Raw genomic sequence first — 18,339 nt, 5'->3', positions numbered from 1 at the left:
TGATAAATGAAGCATAGAGGCCCACCCAAAAAAGGAAATTTTAGCAAGAATGAGACGAGGCAATTGGAGATAGGAGGAAGGACGGTGTCTTGTTCCTGTTGGGGTTACCAATTAAACAAGGCTCTCTTGGCTGGTTGGCTGGTCTCTAGTCTCTTGTTTCTAGACTCTCTACCACATGGCAAGTCCTCTGTGAGTTGATGAAAAGCAACTTTTTTTTTTTCAATAGCACTCCCTTCGAAAGGTGAGAGGAAAACCTTTCTTGTATTTAATTTTCTTTTGTTGTTATTGCAAAGTCAGAGGGAAAGTATAATGAAATAACTAAATAAATAATATTTTTTAAAATTTTATTTTACTTATTTTTTTTTCATTTTTATATAAAAATTAAATAATTCAAAATATATATTTTTTACTTATTTTTCAAGATAAATCAAAAGAAAATAATTTTTTTTTTTTGCTATGATGGATGATAGTAAGATGGCTTTTCTAAGTACTTGTCCACTCTTAATGACACAGGTTTGAAATTAAAATAAATAAGTTATTGGTCGGTTTGGGATTTTCTTTTTTTAAACCTTCGGGATTTAGTTTAAACATTGCATTGTCCAATCCACCTCGTTTGGATTATATTTAAAATAAAATTTTAAAAATAATTTAATTTAAAATTTTGTATTTTTTTATTTTTAATGTATATAAAAATAAAAATGATAAGATTTTAATTCTTTCTAAAATATGTATTTTTTTTTAATATAATTAAAATGTTAAAAATTTAATTTAAAAAAAAGTTTTGAAAATTTTAAAAAGAAAAGAAGTTCAACAAGGTCAAAAAGGCCAAGTGAGTACGAGAAATTTCCACACCTACCTTGTCTGGCCTCGTTTAATTTTATTAATAGGGTGTAGATGAGAATTATTTTGAATAAAAGTTGAAGCGGGACGACCGTGAAATACGGTAAATGCATGAATGTCCCTTCACCAGCCAAAGAGCCAAATACTGATCTTCTCATTTTTTTCTTCTTTGCAATTCTTCTCTACAACCTACTCTTTTACAAGTATGTGTGAAGCTACCTTAAATAAATGAGTGGACATGTGGGCTTCATAGGTTTAATCACATCCCAAACTGAGGAACATGAATGATGAAACCAGGAATTTGTGTCCTTGTTTGGGGCCCCAACTCTCTGTCTTCATGTGGGTGGACTGTGGACTGTGGACAGCAGCTTCACTGATACATCTTAATTCAAAGCAACAACAAACCCTTCTCAGATGTTAAGAAAAAGAGAATGGAAAATTTTTTTTCTTTTTCTTTTTTCTCCCAAATTTGGATAGAAATGCAATGGAAAGAATTCACAGTTCAGCTTCATGGGAAGCAGGATTGGCATAAATGCATTCAGTTCTTAGAGTGTTAGGTAAAAACAGAGCAATCCATACACCATTTTCTGTGGAATCATGTACATCTAACAGCAACTTGAGAATATAGGGGGTGCAAAACTTATTCGTCAAAGCCAAATAGCTAGAACTTTGACAGTTAAACAGAGTAGGAGAAGGAAGAACTGGGGATGAGTAAGCTTCTGAGTTGAGGAACCGTTTGGCAGCATAGGGTAAGTGTCTGGAAGAGGCATTTCACAGTTCTCACCATTGAAATATATTCTTCGAGGGAAGGCCCACCCGCCGTTTAATGTGAATGAGTTTGAGTCCTTGCCCAGAAGTATCTCTGTTGTCACTGAGCCCAGTTTCTTGTCATCAGCATGCAAAAGCTCATTGTTGTAGAAGGTTACTCCCCAGAAGAGAGCAATCTCATCTGCAAGAGCTCCCATCATTTAAAAACAGATAAAAAAAAAATAGAGAAACTATCACAACAGAGAATATAAAGCAGTCCTGTTCTTCTGATTCCCATGATGCCAACCTCTTATGATTAGAATTTATTGCATATTGATATGATACGGGTTATTGTGTGTTGACATATTGTGTGGTTCTAAGGAAAAGAAGCCCTCAATGTAAGGCGGCATAGTGCTAAATTTAGAGTACTTAAGTGAAAGTACCTGCAAACCCAACAGTGGGAAGTGCTGTGCTGTTGAAGCTGTATGTTGTTGTATTCTGGCTGAAACCAGGGTGCTGAACCAATATGTTCCAATCTGAGTAGTTTTTCGCGAGGTTGTAGTTTGAGATTGTCAGTTTCACCCTCCAGTGGGACATGTAGTTGTTCTTAACATGCCAGTGGACTCGAATGGGGCACATATGGTCAGTGCATTGGACTATGTCAAGTTTACCAGAAGAACTCAACTGTGATAGCGAGGAACCTTCTCTGCTTTCATGAATATAGACAGAAGGAGAGAGAGGATTAAACTCTAAAAACTAGGTGGATAACAAACAATCACAAAGCTAGAAACACGCCTTGAACTGCAGGTTCTCAGAATTAAGGATGTGATTTGTAATTAGGACACACCTAATACATGAATCTGTACTGGGGTTTGCATCTCTGCATCCACAGCTGCATTGAGGGCATGTGGTTATGGTGGGACTGTAAAATGTTGAGAGTGAAACACAGCAAACTGGCACTTTGTTGGACAGAAAGGTAGAGTAAGTGCAAGTTGATTTCCATGTCCCTACAAACCCGAATAGACATATATTCTTAGATTGCTTCCATCAATAAACCAGTCGTCAGGTGTTAAGAACATTAATCTATTTTCAAATGGGGCTAAACTTTTATGGAGTACTTACTGAAAACTTGGATTTCTCTTCTACCCCCAATAACTAAAGAAACTGTGGGATCAGTATCCTCAATTGGGCTACAAGTGTAACCAGGACCTGGTGCCATTAGAGTAAGATTTAGAGGCTTGTTGCCATGAGTATTCCCCTCCAAGTTTCCTACCATAATCTCAAAGGATGAGAATGAATTGGAAGGAATGATAGCCCAAGCAGAAAGAATGCCACCATGGCAGCAGTCCTCGGTCATGTTTTCTGGTGCAGCAGTCGGCTCCAGATCAACTATGACAGGGTTTTTCAAGCATGAGTGTGGGGTCTGGACTATGAAGGATGAGCAATTCCCTTGCTGGGTCGCAAAGGCTCCACTCATTGACCAGATCACCTCATCCTTGGCCCATGTCCATCCTAGCTTCCAACCCTGTTTCTCCACATGGCGATACTGATAGTAGTTTTGGATAGTTACCCTTGCCTGCAACAAACAATTGCCTTGATGAATAAGACAACTGGATAACAAAAAATACAGTGCAGTGGAACTTCAATTCAGTCTTGCAATTCCCCTTGTTTTCACTTCTCATAGTTTCTCTCAAATTCTTAATTACTTAAATCGTTTTAGTTCTTGAATACAATCCATAATTCACTTCTGCCTAAGAGACCACAAAAACTCTATATTTAGATATGAAACCCGGGATTGGCATTAACAATAATGGTGATGATGAAGATGACACAAAAATATATTTTTATTTTGCCTGCATTTTTACTTGGTTCACTGATGTTTGTATGATGTACCATTGCATATTCATTTTAGAAGTTTGTTTTATGCGTGCAATTTGATTCTACTATATGAACAGTCAATGCAAATTGATCATCCTTTTGCAGACATTTTTTTCCTCCTTTGGTTCAAATTAAATCTTTTAGCATTATATTTACTTCCTCGTGTGGCAATCTAGTTCAGTATGATTGTTGGTCTGTTAACTTTCTCTGATAAAACCCAAGTTCTGGTCACCCTATAGTCAGAGATATTGTGGGCTACTTAGTATGTGTAGATAAGCTATCATTTCCAACTTCCTGGAATCTCTAGCTAACATGAATATAAATGCCAAATAAAGAAACAGATTAGTTCAAGGCCAGTTCAATGACCCTTAATTCTATTAAATCAAACCAGCAACTAGGGTTTCAATAAATAACAAATCAATTAATGGATTTCTCATTGAAATCTAAAATGGTTTCCAACAATCATTCTAGTGCCCAAACACCTCCTTGCATGTTTACTATTCATTGATACTGAATATCAAACACAAGCAAGTCGATATTCTTTTCAACATACAATTCAACCATAATGAAATTCATAGAAATTTGAAGCAACTACTGAGCCTGAGCCAAAACAATAACCACATAGCCATCATCTGTCCATTTATGAGTATCAAAAGTAATTGTGATGTTCCCATTGGGATCCAGAGGGTCATAGCAATCTGCAAAAACAGAGAAAGAGTAAAACAACTTGTTAAAAAACATAATCAGTGAAGTAACAAAAGGAAAAGTATCTGTATAAATGATGCCTGATAAACTGGACATGCCGACTAATAATAATGTCAACTTCAAAGCAAAAGCCCACGTGGGAGAAAAGATCAACTCCATTTTCCTTTAGAAGATGTGCTGGTGGAGATGGATGACAGGAGTTGTTACAGTGGAATGAGACAGACAGGGCCACCATGAACTTTGCTAACAAGGAAGGGAATGTTCTGGTTCCAAACCTAAAAAAAACCCAGTTTCTGTTCATCCACACCAAGGCAGAAAGAACAAGAGGCATTGGAAATTTCAACTGGGAATGAAGAGACAAAACCCATTTGAGCAAGTCATATAAGAGTCCAAGCAGGGGATTCTATGGTGGTCTAGACTTAGCAGCAGAATATGAAAATTTGGGAGGCTTCCTTTGTCCTTTTATCCATCTCCTGTTTGGTGGGCTTCATGGGGCGGCCTGAACACTCACTTGCTGCCACCTGGCAAAAAGATGAGTCAAGTGGATAAAGATCATGCTTAAACAAATGGCTTTTAAAGTATGGTGTCATTGCAAGAGAAGCATTTGCTGCAATTAGCTGCTTAGATGATTGACTGATAATGGATGGCAAACCAATATAGGCTAAAACCCTATCTCAAAGGTTTTATTGTTCATATGTTTGGCAACAAATCTTATTTGTTTGACAAGGTTTCTCATTAATTGTTCATATGATGTCTCAAATATTCCATGGTCAAATGAAATGCATGGAATATATCATTACCAAAGGGCAAACTCAAAAGGCCAAAATTGGAGTAATAAAATTCATAGGTAACCCCTATATGGAAATTTAAATCATCCAATAGTTCTAAGTCAAAGAAAACCATCTAGAAGTGACTATGAATTGTTCTTGGACAGATTCCATAAGTTTTCCTAGGATTTTCAACAATTTGACGCTACAGATGATTATTTTTGTTCAATCACTTCGATTTATCCTAGAGCCCAATGCTATCACTAACCTGCAGGCTCCAATACACCACATAGACAAAGCTGAAGATGGAATCTCCATAAAATCATCATAAAAGGTAGAGGCAAGTGCTAAGATACAAAACCCATTTGACTAATATCATAAGGTGACCAGAAATCGGCTGAGAGGCCATTTTCAAGGAAACCCAATTTACCCATCTAAGTCAACATGCCAATCAAGCAATGAAATACACCAATGATGTAGGCACAGGCGTGTTCCCAGTTAAACTACCCACATAAAAATAATCATATTATTTGCTTTATAACTATTGGTTGTTCCGGTTTTAAAACATGTTTATATAGATATTAAATGAGTATAAGAAAACGTCACTGCTTTACGCCCAAAGGGTCCCAAGGGATAGCATAATTATCTTTCATACAGAAACAATATCATCTCCGTATCTCACAAGATTATAGGATTAAATAAACAAATGTCCCGTTCTCAACGTATATAATCCTATTATACTCAAAAGATTATCACGACTACGTTTGTATAAAAGTAAAAGAGTTCATACATATAATCTCAATAACTTTTTTCACCTATTTGATATGAAATATTTTAATATAAATGTATTTTCAAACTATAAGAACTCGTAAGTCCAAAACAAGTAATATCATAATGTGATTATTATTATAAACCTATTATTTGTACTACCTATTAATGTTTGTCACTTTTTTATTTCCAAAAATATATTTATTAATACTAATAATTAACTTACCGTTTCTCGATAAAAAGAAGATAAAAACGGTGGAAAAAATAATAATATTTTTTTTCTTGGTTTTGCAATTATTTGGAAGAAAACTCCATTCATGGATACGGCAGCTTGGATACGGTAGAGCCCATCTTGTTCAACATCCCATGTTCTTTTTGTGTGGCCTTGGATACTGAAGAGCCCATCTTGAACAGTGTAATGGGCCAGTTTCAAGGCCTATTTCGCCTTTTCTCATTTAATGGCCCATGGTGTTAGTTCAAACGTCAAAGCCCATGTGTGTTTGTTTCCTGCCAAAACTCAAAAGTCAACCAGCTCTCTTGGGCCCACCACCACTTGATTAATAATAAAGCATGGAGCTGATCTTATCGGTGAATGACGCTGCATATCCTTTAATGGGCCCATCCCCATCCGTTAAAATTAATGCCCATCGGCCCAGTTGCTGGACATGGATTGACCACTTTCCCATTTATTACTCTTTCCTAACCTAGTTGGCCCAATTAAATTTGAACCACCGCTGTGTACGGATGATCGTATCTTATACGTGGTATGCATACAATGGCATCAACATCTATCAATTGAAAGGTCGGAAGATCAACTCTGCATCATTTATTGAGTTATTCTATTAACTCAATGACTTGATTTATTCATTATTTCTCTTGAATTTATACGAATTTCTATTTCTTGATAAATAAGATTCATAATTATGAGTTTAAAATTTAAGGTTTAGAATGTAAGTATACTCAAATAAAATATTAAATAATTCAAATCACGACTTAAAAATTAGATATTTTTATTTTAATTTCACTTTAATTTATGAACCTATTGATCTTTGATTGATTGGTACTCGAGAAATAAAAAAGGGTTTACTTTGATTAAATTTACCTTATTATTTAACTTGCATGTGATTATATATTTATGCAAATCAAATGTATTACTCATAATACTATCTAAATTGATTTTATCCCAAAATTTGGCTAATCTTTTTATTTTAAATGTTTACATTGATTCCAATGTTGCGTTTCGTTGATGAATGAATTTGATAAATTTATTTGATATCTAAAATATCTTTTAATTATAAAATGTAGTGTTAATTCAATATGTATTGAAAAATGAGATCAATTAGATCATATTTTATATACACTTTAGATTTTATTTCTTTGTATTTAAATTCGATATCATTATTTTATACCTTAATCTTATATTTGTTAATCAAACCCACACACATATATATGAGTAAAAAAATAAAGAAAACACGAGATTTTTAACATAATTCGACGATCAATATGATCCCTACGTCCATGAAATGCACCAACACTCACAAATCCACTAATCAAAACCTCGATCTCTACATACACAGAGTACACCCATGCTCGATCCTTATGAGCTCAATGAAGAGTTTGACCTTTAATATTTTGAGCGAACTGTGACAAAACTAATTTAAATTTCATAATCCAACAATTTTTTTATATGTTGATATGATTTATTTGTTTTAGATCTTATTTATACTTTAATCTTATATCATTATCTTCTACGTTCAATGGTTGGAATTATATTTTCGATAGGTATCGATTTGATAACCTTATACCAAAAGTAAGAATGGAGGGTGGTGATTATTGAGCCACTGTACATTGGTGACCTAGGTCATTGAACCACATATTTAGGTTCTTATGATGTGAAAATTCACATGCCATAAAGGCACATACCCATTAAAATAATTCTACAAAAAGAAGCCCAATGTCAACGCCCAGATATTTTGGGACACTATATATATATATATATATATAAAGTATATCCATCTTCCAACCCATGAAGAAATTGATTGGATAACGATTTGGTCTCATAAACTCACAACCACTTGGTTGCTTCCTTTGACCTTTTTCCGTGTCTCATTTCCACACTAATGGCCATGAAAATAAAGCTGGCTAACCCACATGCATTTGGATTTATGAGAAATTTTTTTCTTCCTTTTTTTATTATTAATTTGTATGCAATTGCTTGCGGGATGTGGGAAGTATATGGATTTTTAAAGGAAAATGTGGATGGTTTGTTTTGTTTTTTGATGTATTGGAAGCTAAGCATGGTGCATGAGATGTGTAAGACCGATGATCAGCGTGATAGGAGGCATCTTGCTTAGATAAGGGGGGTATTTTAGATCCCACATCGCCAGAGAAGAGATATTATTGAGATGATTATTTTATTTTACTTTATTATTATATTTTTGGAGACAAATGGTTGAAGATGTTATTTGTAATCGTAAATTTTTGGACGTCGGCAGATTAAAGAGACGATAAAAAATTGATTCAAGAAATGATATGTATGAAAATATTGCTTTTTAGGGTCGAAGATAAGCATAATGAGTATGGATAAGAAAATTATAAATACATCAATTAAAATTCTTTTTACATTATCTTATTTATATATCCATTTAAAAATTTAAAATCTAGTAACATATCTACCTCATAATTTTAAAAATACTCAAAACATTCTTCCCGGTATTTTCTCCCTAAACCCATTTTTTTTTCTCTTAACTTATTTCTCCCTGACCACAAACCCTGCTTACAAAGAATATATAACATGAAAATCTTTTAAGACTTATTTATATCTAATTTTTGAAAAAAAAAAAAAAAAACTTGTTGTAAAAAAAGCAATTAAAAAGAATGTAGAGGAGATTTAGAAGTGAGAAATTGTGAAAAATTATAATGTAAATGAAAGAAAAATGAACATGTTGTGTTTGGAGGTATAAGGCTAAACATCCTTTAAGAACATCCATAGGTATGAAGCCGGACTACAACAAAATGTTCAACCCTGAAACTCCAAATAATAATCGTAAGACTTCCTTCTTTTAATCCAAAAAATGCGATAAGAAATGCTAAAAATGTATAAAAACCATATTTGTACACTTGTAAGGTCATTGAATATGATTATTTACTCATCCATTGGTGAGAACCACAACTCTCTTGTTAAATTTTATTAGGTTTATGGAGGGATTATAAGAGAATGAATGAAGGAAAAAGAAGAGGAAAATGGATGCATTTTTATGTTAAAAGGTATTTTAGGAATTCCAAGAAGGGTGCTTATGTCGTAAAATTTTTTGTTAAAATGGTAGATGTAAAAAGAGTTTTAATAGACACATTTATAATTTCCCTTAAGGTTATGAATTTTGACCGAATGGAGGTGTATGTTGGAAGACATAGTTATTATAGAGAAGCAAATTAATGTCTAAGTAATTTTTATTGGATTTGTTAAATATTTTTCTCCAATAAAAGGGTATTTTTTTTAATTGAATTTGCTAAATATTTTCCTTCAAACAAAGTATCAAAGTATTAGTTATCACATCTTATCAAGTACTATTATAATGAAAGTTCGAGAAAGTAAATTTGGATGATTTCTGTTTTTAAAATTAAAATTTTAAAATAATTTTGAAAATCATGTTTTGTAAATTCTTTTAAGTAAAACAAAGGTGTAAATTTTTTTTTTATTCTAAACACTTTGTAAATAGATTTTATAATTAGCACCTTATTCTCTTTCTTCTATTATGAAACCAATAATATTAGATAGTATTTATTTTTTGGTTGAATAAAAAAAGTAAAATGTTGATACCAATCAACATAATTAAAATAAATTTTTTATTAATAAATTCGTTTTAATTATGATGGATATCAATAGGTTACTTCTAATTTTTAAAAAAACAAAATATTGATTTTTTCTATTCAACAAAGCATTTTTATTGGTCAAGGGCATTGAATCAGATGCTACTATGAAAGGACTACAAATATCCTTCTTCAATAATTTACAGTGAAAATTATTGAAAAGAAACTAAATTTCAATTGGATCGAATTTAAAAGGCTAGTAATTTTCCTCTTAGGATCAAAGCATTTTTATTTGGTCCCAACTGTCACAAGATTATATTGAATCAGATGCTTCCAAAAACAATGGAATCACGGAAGGACCAAGAAGAAATGACAAATCACCATGGCAAAGAAGTTCCATAAAGAACTCCAAGAAAAACCGTTGAAGAGTGGAGTGATGAAGACTTGGAAGGCCAGAAGTGGATTGGCAGCCATTAATAAGTAGCTGGCAGCCCATATATTTTTATATCAAAGCTTTGAGTGAGATAGAGAGGACGTGTAGTGCTACTCTTCAATTACACCCTCTCTTTCTCCCAACTTTTCCTAGTAGCAAAAGGCCATAACTCCAACCAAGAGAGAGGCCAATTAAGAAGCTTGTTCCAGCTTCCAAATGGGTTCACACAATGGGGTTGTGGGTGATGAAGAAAACCCTCATAATGGAATCAGAATTCAACCTGTTCTTTCTACTCCAATGCAAGTTTTTTTCCCCCGTCACTTTCTTGCAGTTTCTGTATTGTAATGCAAGTTTCTCACGGTTTTGAAATCATTTTGCAGGGCTGAGCAGTGGAAAAGTGAGGAAGGGAAGAAGATGAACACTACAATGGGTGAGAGATTGGGTTTGAATGAGCTGTTTTCTCCCCAGGTCGGTATGAGTTTTTACTTTTTAGCAGAAAATACGACAACCGCTGAACAGCAGGCTGTTCATCAACTCAAGTTCATGGCTAATGATTTTACAATACTTATCTGTGTTAATAGGTCTGGAGAGCATCGTTGGCAGAGCTGCTTGGGACGGCGCTGCTGGTTTTTCTCTTAGACACTATAGTTATCTCATCAATCCAGACTCAAACCAAGACACCAAACCTTATCATGTCGGTTGTTGTTGCCATCACAATCGCTATTCTCCTGCTGGCCACCATCCCGGTTTCTGGCGGCCATATCAACCCTGTGATCACCTTCTCTGCTGCTCTGCTGGGACTTATCTCTTTCTCACGCGCTGCTGTGTACTTTTTGGCTCAATGTCTAGGTGGTGTGCTGGGTGCACTGGCACTGAAAGCAGTGGTGAATAATACAATTGAGGAAACATTCTCCCTTGGAGGGTGCACTCTCAGTATTGTTGAGCCAGGCCCAAAAGGGCCCATAACAATAGGCCTCGAGACGGGGCAGGGCCTTTGGATGGAGGTGATCTGCACCTTCATCTTCCTCTTCGCCTCAGTTTGGATTGCATTTGATGAACGCCAAGCCAAGGTTCATGGGGCGGTTGTTGTTTGCTCGATCATTGGGACGGTGCTGGGCCTGCTGGTGTTTGTGTCGACAACGGTGACAGCAACAAAGGGCTATGCAGGCGCTGGGATGAACCCCGCCCGGTGCTTGGGCCCAGCCTTGATCAGAGGAGGCCACCTCTGGGATGGGCATTGGGTGTTCTGGGCTGGTCCTGCTATCGCCTGCATGGCATTCTATCTGTACATTAAGATAATTCCAGATCACCATTTCAAGGGCAAAGAGCACAAGCATGATTTATTGAATATATTGAGGCATTCATTGAAGTAGGAAAGGATCTACATGTTCAATACTTTTTATTGTGTTCTAATTTCTATTTAACGTGTAATTGTGGGCTTCATTGTGCATCAATGAAGGCCTTTTGTGGGTGGCAAATGTTGTATCTACCTTGTTTTACCTGTAATTTAGTCTGGGTAGCTGGCTACTACTGGTGGTCCTATATGCTTCAAATGTGTAACATGGACTTGGAAGAAGAAACTAATATGATTGTGAGACCATTTCATTAGATTTCATATGCTTAGCAAAAACTTTTCAGAAACGTATGAGAACCAAATAATCATGCCTACAGTGCTGAGAAAATTTTGGAGTTCCATCTTTCAATCTATAAAGATTTGTGTATCAGAAATCAAGGTTGATACCCTCAGGAAAGTATATTACACCTACTCAGGTCGGGAACAAGACTGTAATGGGCTTAGAACAGCTCATGATAGGCCTTGAACTTCCCATGACTGGGTTCCTAGGACATATTGAGGGTCTTGGTTTCATGGATGGAGCAAGAGGCTTGTCGAGGTAGACCTACCTTGACGAGATTGAAAGGTGAAAGGAGGTGGGCATGTCGCCATTGAGAGACTCAACATCCTAAAATGTCACATGTCATCACAACTATAGGGGTACTGGTACAAGCGCTAATTGGTACAAGTTTATAGAGGTCACCTATTGGTTGGGACTTGACCATTGAGGTTCAATCTTAGGCCTTAGTGTAGGACACAAAAGGTTCATTCTTATAAAGAGCAAGAATGATATAAAGATCATTCTCTGGGTTTGAGTGCATTCAGAGCTCTGGAGCCCATCCCCAGGGGTCTCCTCCTACATGCTCCCAGGTGTTCTGTCCCCACTTCGTGACCACTACACAATTTAGTCTCTGTACTCTCCTCTCCACTCTACTCCCACTTTGAGCTTTGACACCTCGCCATCCCTATGGCTCTCATCCTACTTACAAAGAACCCTCCATCAACACCATGTTTACCTCATTTCTAGATCATGATAATCATGAAAGATTTCTGTTTTATGAGCCCTTGAATTCAATACATTTGGTTTTCATACTCTTGCCATCTTGTGATTTCCTGAACTGATACAAATTCTGTTTTCCTTTCCTCAGGTTTAGGTCACAGTGCCTAATTATTGTCATTGTGTTGCTCATTTGGTACATGTCTTTCCCCAGAACCTTAGGTAGAAGTTTTGGCTGAGGAAACAAACATTTTCTCTTGTCATGCCAGAAAGGATCATTTTGATCTTTTCCTCCTAAAAGGGGCTTATGCCCAAAATTGATTCTTATAAAGGTGAGCAAGCACATAGCAGACATGGGTTATGAGAACGATAGAACTCCCAATATTTCCACTTGTTCACTATAATAGCCTCAGGCACAGAATGGAAGATCCCCATGTTGACAACTAACTATATTCCACATATAAAGCCAACCAGTTTTCAAATTAATGAAGACATGCTGCGCATATTCTCCTCCTAGTGCATTCATTCTCCATCATTCAGGAATAAGTTCACATTTTCTTTTAGTATTCCTAATTCAGTTAGTGCAAATACATAAACAAATGGGAAATATAGGCTGAAACTATATCCTCAAGCAACTTTGTCTTGAATGCTTACAATGCAATAGAGGACAAGGACCAAATAAAAGAAAGTAACCTATACTCCACATGAAAGTATGAAGAGAAATATGGTTGAAAGAAGTTACATCTAGCTGATATGCATACCAGTAACTGTAATGGGATGGGAAGTAGGTCCTTGATGAGAAACTTCAAATAAGAATACCATCTGTGCTTTGCCTTCTAGATCAGTAAGATGAATAGAATTTCCACCCCTTTGATTAAGAACAGATTTCTGAAGAACTGACAAATCCCACTCTGATCCCTTCCTTGTCCTCTTCTCTGCTCCAGTTCTTAGCTTCCCTGCATAACATTGGTCTACGATCGTTGACACATCCCAATATCCATCATTTGTTTTTGCCTCCCTTGTTGAAAAGACTGCTTAGTATATGTGTCCTGTAAAATAAACACAAATGAAAAAACAGAAATATTTTCCATATGCTAAAATGGGTTATGATTCAGGGTGTATCTAAAGGAAATGAGAGTGTGGGTTTCTGCAAGCAGGGCTTACTATCAATATGGTAATGGAGAAGGATGAAGTTGCAATGGAACAATAAGTGAATCTGAAGATGAACAACCAACACAATAGGGAAGAGAATTTGCATTTGTTTAAGATAATTAACAATTTCTGATTACCATTCTTCATTCATCCACCAAAAATGGAGGAAAGAAACCATCACATTAGAAGCATGATGATCTCGCCCAGAGTTTGATGGAATGCACTTGCTGGACTTTGTAGAAATCCTCTCCTCCAACTTTCAGTCTGTTTAGAAATCCATTTGGCATCTCTATGATCTCCAATTCCCGGAGGGTGGTGACTAATCTCAATCCATCAGGAAGCTTCTTCAATTGTTCACATCTTCTAATCTGCAACTCTAAAAGACTGGGCATGGCTGTGTCATATATCTTCCACTTCTCTAGCTTTGGAAAGTTAGAAATGAATAAATATTTGAGCCGTGGAAAACTTTCTGTCAAGCAAACGATTTCCTTCCCAAAGTATGTATGTGGTAATCTTAGGAATTGTAAGTGTGGTAGCTTCCCCAATGTTGGCATTGGGTCTTCCACAAGTCTAGATCCCCATAATGTTAACTTGATGAGATTAGGAGGAAATGAGTTGTATTCAGGTAACTTGCTAAGCGCTGCACCAAGAGATAGTCTATAAAAATCGTGATGACAATCTGAAAATAATTGTCTTAAATCTTTTTCTTCAACTCTCTCACCCCAGATCTGCAAGGACAATAACCAAAGGCTGTTTAAGATGGGGCTTGGGTGTTTGAGGATTACCTTCAACTCTTCATAGCTTTTCACAGAATGCATTCCTAATTTAGAGAGATTCGTCAATTTGACCAGATCTTTTATACAACATTTTCTTGCATCAACATTTCTCAGAGTCTTTAGGTTGTTCAAACTATCCAATCGCAACTTGTCTGCACCATTTATAGTAAAGCTTTTAGGAAGATACAGATGGCTTAACTGTTCCATCTTCCATATCACATTTGGAATTTCCCCTCTTTGCAGACCATCAAGTAAGTCAAATGATAAATCTAGGTTATGCAGGCACACCAAATTACCTATAGATGATGGCAACACTCTCACTTTACTATTCCTTAGATTTAAGTATCTCAAGTGAACAAGTTTCCGTATTGCTTTGGGTAAATGTTCTGTTATCTTAAACCCTTCTAGATCCAAGACTCTAAGTAACTTGAAGTTATTGAACACTGGCTTTAGTTGCTCCCAATTGATCATCCCAACTTCTTTTGCATAGAAAAATAAAAGAGAGCGGAGATGAGAAGACTTTTCATATTCTGAGGAGATACATCTATTGACACCTTCATCCAAATAGATGGCGAGTCTGCGAATTTTAGCCATTGGTGTTACTATGGGCACCATGGAAGAAGATGCTGCAACTGGGTCATTTTTGTGCCTAAGATGAGTAGCTTGCAGAAAATTTTCCTCTTTTGCTTTTGACAAGCATAAGTCTCGCATAAGGTCATGGAGGCGACAAGTTTTTACCCTACCAATAAAGTTCCTTCTTCCAACCTGAACCATACACCTCTCTATAAGCTCATCCAAATAACGTTCTGCGACATCTTCTGCTGTTTCCCCCTGCACAGATGACACTATTCCTTCTGCCACCCACATTCGCATCAATTTTTTGGTGGGTATCTCAAAATCCTCTGGAAAATGACCCAAATAAAGGAAACACGGTTTCAGTTGGTATGGAAGATCATAATAGCTTGAAGCTAGCACCTCTGATACTCCTCCAAATTCTTGTTCATGGCCTTTACCCCTTCTTAAATAAGAATTAATATTCCGGTATACCATCTCCCAGTCTTTCAATGTGTGTTTTGTCGCCAAAAGTCCTCCGAGCACAATTATGGCCACTGGCAAACCCCCACAGTGTCTGACCATTTTCATCCCTAACCTCTCCCAAGTGAAGTCTAGAAGACAACAAAAAGACCAAATTAAAAGTAATATTCTAAATAAACTAGAATATGGAAAAGAAAAGTTTAAATCACCTTTTTGAAAACAAAAGGGCCTCAAATGGTTCAAACAAAAATGGTTAGCACTTTGAAATTGAGATCCAGATCTACTAAAATTTGTTGATATGGTATCAAAGTTAAGAAAGATTTCTAAAGACTTAAGATTAACAGTTAATAACAGTATAGTGGAATGGAGTGGGGAGAGAAACTACCTATACCATGTCCTCCTGGTAACATTGCTTTCTTCTGTAGCAGCTCCCAACTCATTTCTTCAGTTAGACACTGAACTTCATGGATAAGGGCTTTAGGATCTACATAGGTAGCCACGTCCTTGTTGCGAGTGGTAAGCAATATTTTGCTTCTCGATTTTCCAATTGGGAAGGCGGGTCTTAGACTGTTCCAAGCTTGCATGGTCCAAAGGTCATCAAGTATCACCAAGCATTTCTTCTCCCATTGGATTTGATATAACTTCCTCTCTCAGCTGTAAAATTCGCTCTTTCTCCTCTTTGGTAGGGGAAGTCAGATTGATTAAGACCCCTTGGAAGACATCCCTTGCTTGGCATTGTTGAGATATATAGGCCCAAGCAAAAGAATCAAAATGGCGCCTAACTTCGCTTTGATGGTAGACCTTCCTAGCAAGAGTGGTTTTCCCCAAACCACCCATACCACAAATAGAAATAACTTGATACCTCTCTTCTTTCACCAAAAGTGTCACCAATTCTTTTGTCTTGTCTTCTAATCCAACCACATCATCCTCAACAAGGTGAGAATAAGTTCGCCTCAGCTGTTGTCGACCTTCATATGCAAATCTCGAATCATCACCTTCTCTTATAGGCCTTATCCCATAAGTTTCTAAACTCCTGGTGAGGTTGGAGATCTTGGCTTTGATATCTTCAATCTCTGATCCAACCTCCCAAGTAGCAAGCATGTTGCCGATAGTATGGATGGATCTTCCCCTCCTAAACACAACCTTGAGGATATAAGATTCTACCACATCCTCTGCATCATATGCAACATCTCTGATTTCCGCAACCCAGTTCCGGATTTTCTGGTCTTCTTCTTGTCGTGCACTCGCATCTTTTAGGAAGCACTGCATCCTCCTCAGTTCAGTTTGCAACAGTTGAACATCATCGCCGACCTTCCCCAAGAAATCTGCCTGTTGAATGAGCAAGTCACCAATCCTTTCCAAGGCACAGAAGAGAATTGCTTCTGCCATTTTTTCTTCACTAATTGAACAGAAAGTAAGATTTTCGTTGGCAAAATGCTGGAGCTTTGCCTACAATCAATTCTTTCATCTCTTTATATCATATTAACAACTTCATTATCAGCATACTGCAACTGCATTCCCGGAAAGTCAAACAGCAAACAAGTTGCATTATATTATAATCTCTTAAACATATCATGTTAACAACCACATCATCCCTTTGCTGCAAACCCAGAAAGTCAAATAACAATATGAGTTGCATAGCATTAGAATAAGTCACATAACAGCACAAGTTGCATAAAATTGTATAATATAATATACAGTACATACAACAACTATACTAACCATTCAATTAATTGAATAAAAATTTGAAATATTCATGCCTTGAAACATATATAAACAGAGCAAGATTAAGGAAAACACCTAAGAAGCAACCAACAGATAGACAAAAAAAAAGAGGGAGGATTGGACTGACCTATTCAGAGGAACTATCTGCTAAGTCATTTATCACCTCAAAACCTCTCTCAACAGGCAACTTTCTTGGCCTCCTACTGCTCTCTCCTTTCAAGCCGGGACCAATCAAATCTTGGGATGAAATCCCACCTTCATTTCCGTTTCTGTTACAGGCAAGGGGAAAATTTTAGGATTTTAAGGAAAATGTGTGTGCTTGAAACCAAACATTCTTTCTTTCTTTCTTTCTTATTTTTTCTGCCATTTTTTTAGGAAGAAAAAATATATGATATCAACCTCTACAGAGCTGTAGCGCTTCTGGTGAAAACAATCAGAGGTGTTAGCCAAGAAAATGGCATGAGTAACCCCAAATCACTGTTTTAATTTTTAAAGAAAACCCATTTGAAACTTCTCTTTCTGGGAAAACCCATTTAAATTTTCTTGAAACTCAAGCACTCAAGGGTGCAAGTGCAACAACACTAAATACCCAGTAAGACTCAAAAACCATATCGAAAGAAAGCCTTCCGTAACAGACCAAATGGAAAGGCACACAGAGTGTCTACCACAGAACATGGTTTCAACATCCATCTCTCGTCAATGAAAGATGATTTTGAATATTGTGACAGGAAAAACAAGCGTTGTGAGAGAATTTTGCAAAGCTTATTATCACCATCATTAAATTTTGGTCTAATGAAACCTCTAGGATGTGAATCGAAGACTTCTATGGCATAAATATCTCATTTCCATCCTCCATTCCGATGATTTTACTTGTATTTTTTTCTATCTGTTACCTGTAACATCTTCTTTAATGGTTTGAAGGTTTATTAAAAAAACAAACACGTTTACTATGTTGTTCTTATTTTTTTAATCATGGTCACGTTTCTATGCATTTGTAAATTAGGGGCCTATCTTGATTCTCAGTCATGACTTTTTCCTAGGGGACAATTGTAAATCACCATTGTCGGGTATTGTAATTGGCCTGTGTATATGTATGAATTTAAGGGATTTATTTATTTTTATCAAAAACAACATTTTTATAAAATATCTTATTTTAATAAGAATCACTCCAGACGAGCTCTAACGGTATTAGGAGCTGATCACATCCGTCGTCCTTATCCTTGATTTGAAGTACGAATATTCTTTAGTGAGCTAGCCTAAGAGCACCTTTACTTTCGAGTTGAACGCCCAATTAAGCACCAAAGTATTGGCTGCATAGGGCATATTCTTTACAACTGCTTCCACTAAGCCCATCGATTTCAAATAGTGGAAAG

At 36.2% G+C, this 18,339-nt stretch overlaps 2 protein-coding genes across 2 annotated transcripts; one reads left to right on the top strand and one right to left on the bottom strand.

Moving 5' to 3' along the window:
- Window positions 1-1,325: 1,325 nt before the first annotated feature.
- On the bottom strand, window positions 1,326-4,583 carry LOC100264075 (COBRA-like protein 1). Its single transcript, XM_059735722.1, has 5 exons — window positions 4,084-4,583; window positions 2,710-3,163; window positions 2,435-2,594; window positions 2,031-2,293; window positions 1,326-1,789 (listed from the first exon to the last, which is right to left on the bottom strand). The coding sequence occupies exons 1-5, from the start codon at window positions 4,327-4,329 to the stop codon at window positions 1,488-1,490; spliced, it is 1,425 nt and encodes a 474-aa protein (XP_059591705.1). The 5' UTR covers window positions 4,330-4,583; the 3' UTR covers window positions 1,326-1,487.
- Window positions 4,584-9,950: 5,367 nt separating this feature from the next.
- LOC100241797 (probable aquaporin TIP3-2) lies at window positions 9,951-11,556 on the top strand. The gene is made up of 3 exons (XM_010649040.3): window positions 9,951-10,247; window positions 10,329-10,416; window positions 10,530-11,556. The coding sequence occupies exons 1-3, from the start codon at window positions 10,165-10,167 to the stop codon at window positions 11,319-11,321; spliced, it is 963 nt and encodes a 320-aa protein (XP_010647342.1). The 5' UTR covers window positions 9,951-10,164; the 3' UTR covers window positions 11,322-11,556.
- The last annotated feature ends 6,783 nt before the right edge of the window (window positions 11,557-18,339 follow it).

The sequence above is a fragment of the Vitis vinifera genome, chromosome 3 (assembly GCF_030704535.1).
Source record: "Vitis vinifera cultivar Pinot Noir 40024 chromosome 3, ASM3070453v1".
Lineage (NCBI taxonomy): Eukaryota > Viridiplantae > Streptophyta > Magnoliopsida > Vitales > Vitaceae > Vitis > Vitis vinifera.
Note: the sequence above shows the minus strand (reverse complement) of the source record. Positions and strands in the feature narration are given on the sequence as shown.

What these genes read in the sequence shown, in the direction of transcription:
- LOC100264075 (XM_059735722.1), bottom strand. Translation starts at nt 4,329, where the DNA reads ATGGAGTTGATCTTTTCTCCCACGTGGGCTTTTGCTTTGAAGTTGACA. An exon ending in AAGAGAAATCCAAGTTTTCA is followed by an intron (nt 2,595 to 2,709) that starts GTAAGTACTCCA and finishes TCGGGTTTGTAG; the next exon opens with GGACATGGAAATCAACTTGC. An exon ending in TCCCACTGTTGGGTTTGCAG is followed by an intron (nt 1,790 to 2,030) that starts GTACTTTCACTT and finishes GAGCTCTTGCAG; the next exon opens with ATGAGATTGCTCTCTTCTGG.
- LOC100241797 (XM_010649040.3), top strand. Translation starts at nt 10,165, where the DNA reads ATGGGTTCACACAATGGGGTTGTGGGTGATGAAGAAAACCCTCATAAT. An exon ending in CCTGTTCTTTCTACTCCAAT is followed by an intron (nt 10,248 to 10,328) that starts GCAAGTTTTTTT and finishes ATCATTTTGCAG; the next exon opens with GGCTGAGCAGTGGAAAAGTG. An exon ending in ATGAGCTGTTTTCTCCCCAG is followed by an intron (nt 10,417 to 10,529) that starts GTCGGTATGAGT and finishes CTGTGTTAATAG; the next exon opens with GTCTGGAGAGCATCGTTGGC.